We start from the raw sequence: 9,427 nt of genomic DNA on the forward strand, positions 1-9,427 counted from the left end.
ATAATTACTAGACTTTTTCATTTTTTGTCCCCCCCCTTGCTTCCTTCATAATTGTTCCTTTCCTTTTCATTTTTTTCATTTTTTTTCTTTTCTTTTTTCTTTTTCACTTCAGTAATAGCACGTTATTCTACCACCAGCTACTTGAGCAATGAAAACAAATATTGTATCACTTAAACTGTTTGAAGAAGAAGATGTCAAACTCCCTGTTGTGTTGACCATCGCTGGAAGTGACTCTTCTGGCGGAGCAGGAATTGAGGCAGATCTCAAAACGTTTAGTGCCTTTGATGTTTATGGCATGACTTGCATCACAGCATTGACTGCGCAGAATACTACTGGCGTAAAGACATACAAAGAGACTTCGAGGGAATTGGTGCATGAAATATTGAAAGCGAATTTGGAGGATATGTACGAAAATGAAGAAAAAGGGCCATTGAAGGTGATCAAGACTGGTATGTTGACCAAATCGGCTATTGAAGAGTTGGCACAATTCGACTTGAAAATAAAAATGGTGATTGACCCAGTAATGGTTACCACATCAGGTAGTAAATTATTGGACCACGAAGGTGTAAAACTTTGTGTTGATAATTTGATGAAGAATGCTTTTTTGGTTACACCAAACTTTGTTGAAGCAGAGACTATTTATAAAATATTGGGCAAATCAGCTCAAGTGAAGCAATTGGATGAATTTATCAAGTTTACCGTTGACTTGCAGAAAATGGTTGGGTGCAAGAACATCTTGGTCAAGGGAGGTCATATCCCATTTGATGCGAATGGTAAAGTTGTTGAAGACACGACAGCGGAAGGACAAGCACAACCACAAAGTAATCCAGGGCTCAAGGTTATTGATGTATTGTATGAGAGCGAAAATGATGTTGTCACCATTTTTGAATCCAAGTATATTGAGTCAGACAACTCTCATGGAACAGGATGTACCTTGGCCTCAGCAATTGCTGCAAACATTGCCAAAGGAACCTCTTTAGCAGATAGCGTTGCCATTGGGATTGATTACATCCATCAAGGTATGCTGAAAATGTCGAAATTGGGACATGGCAAAGGTCCACTTAACCATAATGTGAAACCTAGAGAAGCTATAAGCGACCTTGTCAACACCACTCTGAATAATCAAGTCAAATTTGACGAGAACTTTACCCTATTGGATTATTTGATCAACCACCCCGATGTGAAAAGGAATTGGGAAACGTATGCAACACACCCATTTGTTGAGTTAGTGGCTAAAGACGAAATGCCGTTTGAAAAGTTTTTTTACTACTTGAAACAGGACTACCACTATTTGATTGTATATGCACGCATGCATGGGTTGGCTGCTTCTAAAGCACCTACTTACAAAGAGTCTCACGCGCAAGCTACAATTATTGGCGAGATTGTCACTGAAATTGAGAAGCACAAGGAAAAGTTGAAGGCTTATAATGTTGATTACGATAAAGACGATGTACCTCCTGGAGATGCATGTGTGAGGTACTGCAACTACTTGTTGGATATTGGTATGCGAGAGGACTTTTTAGGTATCAAAGTTGCACTTGCACCATGTTTGCACGGGTATGCTGATGCTGGTGCGTTTGGAAAGAGAATTTTACAACAAAGACAGCATCAGTTGAAGCAGCAAGAGCACGGTTCTGATGCTGATGCTGATGCTGATACTGGTGCTGGTGCTAGTACCAATGATACAGTTACTCCACACGAGTACCTGCACATATACCGCTCTTGGCTAGATGATTACACTTCAGAGTGGTTTCTCGAGGCAGATGCCGCTGGTAAAGAAGCGCTCCAAAGATTGAGTGCAGATGGTCTTAGTGAACATAGATTGAAAGAGCTAGTCAAGATCTTTAATGATGTCACCTTGTTGGAGATTAACTTTTGGAGCGAGGTTTTAGAATTAGACGTATAGTAAATAGTTTACACAAAAATGATTAATTTAATTCCGATCTCAAGTGAAAGGAAGTGCAAATAAAAAAAAAAAAAAATAAAGTAAGGAGAGAAAGTTCTTGTATAGCCCACCGACATGGAGAGCTACCACTTACATTTACAGTTACACTGACATTTACACTACCACCCTCCTCCAGCAACAACCAACGAACAAAGATACTACCAATTACTCTTTATAGTTACTTTTTTTTTTTTTGCTAAAATCTATCAACCACTATTTTCAAGCAACACAACTAAACTCAACACATCATTAGTAACCAGTACCAATGTTCAATTCGTATCAAGCGACTGGAATGGGTTACAACCCGAACCAGCAACAACAACAACCACCACCACCCCAACAACAACAACAATTGTACTCTCAACCTACTGCGTTCGGACAGCCCAACTTGTATGGCTCCAATATGCAACAGGGCTATATTCAAACACAGCCAACTGGGTTTGCAGGTGCGCCAACAGTGATTGAGAACAATGAATTGAAGATCCCAAGTATCCGTTTATCCTTTATCACAGCAGAGGATCAAAAGAAGTTTGAACACTTGTTCAGATCAGCAGTGCCTCGAGGCGAGCAGTCAATGTCCGGAGATACAGCAAGTAATATACTTTTGAGATCAGGATTGACTCCCGTCGTTTTGGCAGAGATCTGGACACTATCAGATATTGACAAGACTGGCGCATTACTTTTCCCAGAGTTTGCATTGAGCTTGCACTTGTGTAATATGGCCAAGAGAGGCGAGCCACTTCCCGGAGTACTACCACAGAAATGGCACAATGAAGTGCAAAGCTTCATCGATGCAATCAACTTTAGCATTCCAGACGATCCAAATAAGATTCTTGCCAATACTCCATTTGCAAAGAAGGATGATTGGCTTTCAAATGTGGGCCAACCTCAAAGTAATTGGATGGCTCCGCAAGGTACTGGGTATCCGCAAACGAGTTTTCTTCAAAACCAGGCTACAGGCTTTGCACAACAACCAACTGGGTTTGGACAGCAAGCTACTGGGTTTGGACAGCAAGCTACTGGGTTTGGACAACAATCCAGTTGGTTAGCACCACAAGCCACGGGCTTTAATAATTCTGCCCCACCACCTTCAACTTCTTTTGGAGGAACCGGGACTGGAATTGTAGCAGGAGCAGGAGCAGGAGCCAGTGCTGCACCTACTGGTGGTTTTGTTCCCTTACAGCCACAGCAAACTGCAGGGTTGATTCAAAAACCGGCTGGTCTTCAACCTCAATCCACTGGGTTTATGGCACCTCAACGTACTGGCGGATTAGCACCGCAAGCTACTGGATTAGCACCACAAGCTACAGGTTTGCAAGCCCAACGTACAGGAGGATTTGGTGTACCACAGCAAGCCACAGGATATCAACAAAGTTTCAATACCGGTGGGTTGCAAGCCAATAAGACAGGACCTTTGCAACCTAATCATACTGGATACAACTTCCAGCAACAACAACAACAACAGCAACAGGCTACAGGTTTACAACGTCAACCCACAGGAGTGTTGCAGCAACAACCAACTGGGTATTTGCAACAACAACCTACTGGTTATTTGCAATCGCAACCAACCGGTAGACCTGGAGAATGGGGATTTGTTAGTATGCCTACAGGTGGTATGCCTGGTTTGAATTCTATGCAACAAGTGTTTCAGCCTAATAACACCCAAACGTATCAGGATCTCCATAAAGTCATGAATGACAACTCAGCGTCCAATGTTACTTGGGCCATTTCGAAACAGGAGAAGCAAATCTATGATAGACTTTTCCAAGCATGGGATACCGGTAGAAACGGATATGTCGATTCTAATGTTGCATTAAATGTATTCACCAAGTCTGGCTTGGGTAGACAAGATTTGGAGGCTATTTGGACATTGGCTGATACCGACGATGTTGGTAAATTAAACAAGAACCAATTTGCCGTTGCAATGCACTTGATTTACAGACGTTTGAATGGGTTAGAGATTCCATTGAGATTACCTCCGGAGTTGATTCCACCTGCAGACAAGACATTAAAGGATACGATGGATAGTTTGAAAAACTCTTTAAAGAATGGAGGCGCAAAGCAAACGAGATCAAAGCCAATGACTAAACCCGACGGAAGTAGATTCAAGAACGATGATAGCGACTTTGGATACGTCTCGAGCTCGCGTTACAAAAAGAAGTCAGAGGAAGAAAAGCAAGCAAATGCAAGAACATCAAAGGACTTTGGACTTAGTATTGATGATATGAAGAAATTGATTCGCGAAAAGAAAATCTTGATTGATGCAATGGACGTCGAAGATGAAGATAGACAACGTACTAGTGACCGCGAAGTTGATGCATTAAAGAGCAAGATCTACGAACTCCAAAAGAAATTATCTGGAAGCAGCAACAATGGTGGTAACAGCAAGGAAGCGTTGTTGGCCAAGTTGGAGCGCACAGGCAAGAGAATTCCAAGTCTCTTGCAGCAATTGAATCAAGTGAACCAGGAGATTTCAGAAAAGAGTGTCGAGTTGGTGAAACTCCAATTGAAGCGCGAAGATCCTTCTTGGGATGAAGCTAAAGTAGACGTTTCTGGAGCCGGGGGTAAATTCGATTTGAAGCAAAAGATGGCAATGTTGACTGGGAAAGGAGGTAGTGCGATGGCTGACAGCAAGTATCGTGATGCTGTAGAAAAGTCCAAGTCTGACTTGAAAAACCAATCAGATATGGTTAAGGATATTGAGTCAGGAATTAGGTCCTTAGAGGATGATTGCAGTGCCAAGTTGAGAACCACTGCTAAGAATGCAGTAGGATATGAGAAATGGGAAAATGGGTTTGGCGTGTCCAAAGCAGTTGCTGATTTTGTCAAGGAATTGAACAAATTAAAAGCTGATGCTCAACCAGAGTTTGCGAGGTCAGCAGACAATACCACCACAGCCAGATCGAGCTCTGCTTATGCTCAGCAGGTACCACCTGCTGCATCAAGGACCTTTTCTGCTCAAGAGACAAATGCAAGTCCAGGTGCAGTCACAAGTACAGGTACTGGCGGAAGTGGCAGCGGCAGTGGCAGTGCCACATACTCTACACCAGAGGAAAGAGCTGCTTACATAAAAGCAGAAGCCGCAAAGAGGATGGCGTCAAGACTTGAGAAATTGGGTATTAGTCGTACAAAGCGTGCTCCCAAGGCTGCTGAGAAACACGACGAAATTGTTTCCAAACCATCTCCATCAAGGGAAGAGCCACCAAGGCTTTCTGGTGAAGCTGCAATTGCAAACCCAGTGGAACGAGCACCAAGTGCGGATAAAACTCCAGTGAATACAGCACATGCAGAATCTCATGCACAAACCACATCGTCAAATAGGGCTCCAGAAGCTAAACCTGAACAAGTTTCAGTTCCCGTTGAGTCTCAAAGAGAAAACTTTAGAGAGAATAAATGGGATGAAGAAAAACAATATAGACCTTCCCAAACCAACAACAATGACAATAACAACATTTCAAGTACCCATCAAAGTCAAGAACACATTGTAAAAGAAAATGCAAAGAACGTTGAATCTGCTCCACAAGCTCCTACTTCAAATTACTCACAGCAACCTCCTGCATTTGGAGGCGCTTTCCAGTCAGAGTCAAGTAGAGCAACTGAAACAGAGCAAGCAGAGTCTAAAAAGGAATCCGAAACAACTCCCGTGGTTCCTCCAGCACCCGCAGCGGCATCAACTGAACCGGCACAACCGGCCCAACCGGCTCAAGCATCTCAGGCATCTAAACCAGCTCAACCAGCTCAACCAGCTAATTCAACTGAGCCAGCTTCTGCTTCTGCATCCGAGCAACCAGCTGTTCGTAGACACGAAAACAATCCGTTCTTTAAAAACAAGTTTCAGCCAGTTGATACGCAGAAGATTAGTATGCAAAGAAATTTTCAAAGAGGTACGTCAAATGACAATAGCTGGAGTGATTCCGAAGAAGAGGACTCAGAGGATGAGGCTCCTAATAGAGCAGGTGCAGCACAACTTGCCAATCTCTTGTTTGGAAGTATGTCTAGTCAACCAACTGGTAATGCTGCATTTGCCAAATCAGCTGCACAAGAACCATCGAAAGATGAAAAGAGCATTGGTGCTGAGAATGCTAGTGGACATGAATCTAAAATGAATGCAGAACTATCAAGCAGCGAAAATACTGCAGCCGGTGTTTCTCAAGTAAACGAGACCCCAGCACAAAGTAGCTACGAGGAACCCTCTTTGCAGGAGCAGTCAAGCTATGAGAGCAATGCAGTCCCTGCAGCACCCTCACTTCCAGAGAGTGTTCCACCACCAGCACCAGCACCTGAAGCACCTTCACTTCCACAAAGCGTTCCTCCACCTCCACCAATTCCATCTGAATATTCTGCACCACCGGCACCTTCACTTCCAAGAGATGTTCCACCAGCACCTGAAGCACCTTCACTTCCACAAAGCATTCCTCCACCACCACCAGTTCCATCTGAATATTCTGCACCCCCAGCACCCCCAGCACCTCCGGCACCTTCACTTCCACAAAGCATTCCTCCACCTCCACCAGTTCCATCTGAATATTCTGCACCCCCAGCACCCCCAGCACCACCAGCACCACCAGCACCTCCGGCACCTTCACTTCCATCGAGCATTCCTCCTCCACCTCCTGCACCACCGCTGTCCTCAAATGATTCGTCACTGGCATCTGCCGCAGCACCGCCAGCAGGAGGAGCACCAAACATTGGAGCTTTGCTTGGCCAAATCACAGGCGGTAAAAGCTTAAAGAAAGTAGAGACAAAGGTGTCAAGTGGAGCCACTGTTGGAAGAGTTCTTTAGAACAAAAAAAATAAGGAGAGATCTGCAGAAGGTAACTAAAAAAATAAAATAAAAGTAAAACAGAATAAGATAGGTTATTGAAGATCAATTTTACACATATACAATATATACAGTATGTATAAATTTTAACTTGTTAGAAAGCTAGCGTTTCTGTAGAAATCCAACATTGGATTGTCTCCTTCTCTTGTGGTTGTAGCCTCAACGTCTGCCCATTTTTCTAGGAAATCACGATGCGTGCTGATGTTGGACACTTTACCCGTGATTTGTCGGTACAAGTCGTCGGCTAGTTCAAAATCTGTTGCAAACATGATATCAAAGAACCCTTGTTGTACCATGTATGTTCTCACATCGATTGTCTCTCCGTTCAAAACTGTTTGCACCACGGGTCCGTTGTAGCCGGGAATGGTGTTTGGCAAATAATGGAAGTCGGAACTGATTAATGAGTGGTTGGGGAACTTGTGTTTGAGTATGTTGAAGAATTTTACTAATCTCGTTGGAATGTATTCTGGCGGCGATAAGTCATCGTTGAATGGAAAAATCAGGTTTTTGAGTTTGAGTTTTAATTGAGATTCGTAAAGAGGATGCACTGTTTTGAAAAAGCTCTTGAGTCTTTCCTTTCTGGCTTTCGAGGTGGATAATTGGTTGAGGATCGATTGGTTACCTTTTTCTCGAAGGTGCAAGTATGCACTAGTGTACTCGCTCAACTCGGGTGTAAAGAATTGATAAAAATCGCCTTTCTTGTCTATAAGCACCTTGCCTTCGTAGGGCTCTCCAGTGTGCATATCGTACTTGATGACATCGTGTGCAAAATTGTCAAACACTTCCAATGCAATAAAGAAACAAGACTCGTCAACAACCTTGTCCCATTCAAAGATGGACTTGTTGAAGATCTCCAATTTGTCTGCACTCAAGCCTTCTTCTTTCAATTTATTGGTGTAAGAAGTGGCCTGTTTCTCTGCAAGCTGGTTTGAAATCTCAATAATTTTGTATTGTGTCTTTTCATAGATTTCAGGTTCATGTTTCTTTATATAGTTGAGGATGTTGCACATGAGAGTACCATTACCACCACCCATTTCGTAAATGACCAAGTCTTCATAGGGGTAGTCCCCATTGAGCTTGTAGTTGAGGAGAATGTATCTTGCCAAGCTTTCACCATAATAGGGATTGAACAATTCAGTAGGCGTGTGCCACAATTGCAAGGACTTTTGTTTTGTGCTTTCCTTGCCAGGTAAAGAATGGTGATACTTTGTGTATGACAGTCGCCAATTCAGCACAAACTCATCCACATCTTTGACATTGTTGTAGTCAAACGGTTTGTCAGGTTGGTAGATCTCGACTTCTTTCAGGAAATATCCGTAGTGCTTATTGTACAACAGGTCCTCGATGAAGTCGGAGGTGGACATGATTGCGCCTTTCGGTCTCAATCGACGGTTTTGTTGCTGCTCGGAAGTGATTGTGGGGAACGACTTGTAGACGTCGTTGACGGAACCTTCGAAGGGGAAGTTGACAGCTCGTTGGTATATGATTTGAATAGGGTTTAGTGGTCGCTGATACGAAGGTACCTTGAAGGAATAGGTTGTGGGAGAGATGGAGTACTCATAATGGATTTTTTGCGGGGTCACCGAAGCAACTTCTTTCTTGATCTTGCCTTTGAACAAGAACCGTTTGGGAATGAACATTACAGACGCATTAATTGGGCAGGTGGTGGTGATGGGGGGATGTTATTAGTTAGGTGAGGTTGGATGTAGTACTTGTTATGGTTGTGCTTATTTTCCAAAAGATTTCATTAAGCGCGTGAAGGGATCCAAGAAAAATAGAAATAAAAATAAAAATAAAAATAAAAATAAAAATATAAAAAAAATGAAAAAGTAGAGGAAGGGGTGGATAAATGTGCATGCAAACAACGGATGGCAAGAGTAGATATATATGCTAAGATTATGATGGTAAGAGGTTTAAGCTATGTTGCACATGATAACTGATGATTACTCTGATTTTTGGTTTTTTTCATAAAGTTTCTAGATGTAGACAAAGTACAGTGTGGTAATGTATTTACGTGTAGAGCTAAAAGCTGTTATTTTCTTTCTATTCTTCAAGAACCATGTGCTGATTCATTGGTTTGTATGCAACACTTTCTTTCTTTACTGTCTCATTTGGCTCTTTATCTGGTGAACAAGTATGATAAAGTGTGAAAAAATGTCACCATAACGGAGGTTGTAGAGATTTGGGAGTTGTTGCAAGTGGGAGCCGTGGATTTGAAGGAAGTGATGATTTTAAAGTCACGTGATTCAAGGTGGACATTTGTTCAAATTTGGGAATTTGAGAATTTGCGTAAATGGAACAATATAGGTCTACTAAAAACATGTTTTATGGTTTGTAAGTGAATGCCAGTTCGAAAATGTCTCATTTCATTCTAACCTTGTTTTGGAGAGATTGGAAGTCAAAACATGTAGTTTAGTTGAATACCGAAATTAATTAGGAATAGAGGAAGGCTAACATTTGACTCAAAAATGCGCAAAAAAAACATGAACAAAAATAATTCACCTAATCTGAAAGAAATATTGGTAAAGTTTCACACAACACGTTCACGAGGCAGTTTAATATAAATATGTAGAAGGAAATTCTTATCATGGATTCAATCAAAGAAATGTGAAAGACAGTATGAAATTCACAATCGAATTAGAGAAAGCTTGTGTCCTAGC

At 42.2% G+C, this 9,427-nt stretch overlaps 3 protein-coding genes across 3 annotated transcripts; 2 read left to right on the plus strand and 1 right to left on the minus strand. All coding sequences in view use genetic code 12, as the record gives it.

The window, feature by feature from the left end:
- Positions 1–148: 148 nt before the first annotated feature.
- Positions 149–1,906, plus strand: THI20 (trifunctional hydroxymethylpyrimidine kinase/phosphomethylpyrimidine kinase/thiaminase; the record flags this gene model as incomplete). Its single annotated transcript, XM_001528751.1, has 1 exon — positions 149–1,906. The coding sequence occupies one exon, from the start codon at positions 149–151 to the stop codon at positions 1,904–1,906; it is 1,758 nt and encodes a 585-aa protein (XP_001528801.2).
- A 304-nt stretch (positions 1,907–2,210) lies between these two features.
- On the plus strand, positions 2,211–6,728 carry PAN1 (actin organization and endocytosis protein; the record flags this gene model as incomplete). The annotated part of the gene is made up of 1 exon (XM_001528752.1): positions 2,211–6,728. The coding sequence occupies one exon, from the start codon at positions 2,211–2,213 to the stop codon at positions 6,726–6,728; it is 4,518 nt and encodes a 1,505-aa protein (XP_001528802.2).
- A 125-nt stretch (positions 6,729–6,853) lies between these two features.
- Positions 6,854–8,328, minus strand: PVL30_001294 (uncharacterized protein; the record flags this gene model as incomplete). Its single annotated transcript, XM_061119216.1, has 2 exons — positions 6,854–8,238; positions 8,325–8,328. The coding sequence occupies 2 exons, from the start codon at positions 8,326–8,328 to the stop codon at positions 6,854–6,856; spliced, it is 1,389 nt and encodes a 462-aa protein (XP_060975199.1).
- Positions 8,329–9,427: the final 1,099 nt, after the last annotated feature.

This window comes from Lodderomyces elongisporus, chromosome 1 (assembly GCF_030384665.1).
Source record: "Lodderomyces elongisporus chromosome 1, complete sequence".
In the NCBI taxonomy this organism is placed as follows: Eukaryota; Fungi; Ascomycota; class Pichiomycetes; order Serinales; family Debaryomycetaceae; genus Lodderomyces; species Lodderomyces elongisporus.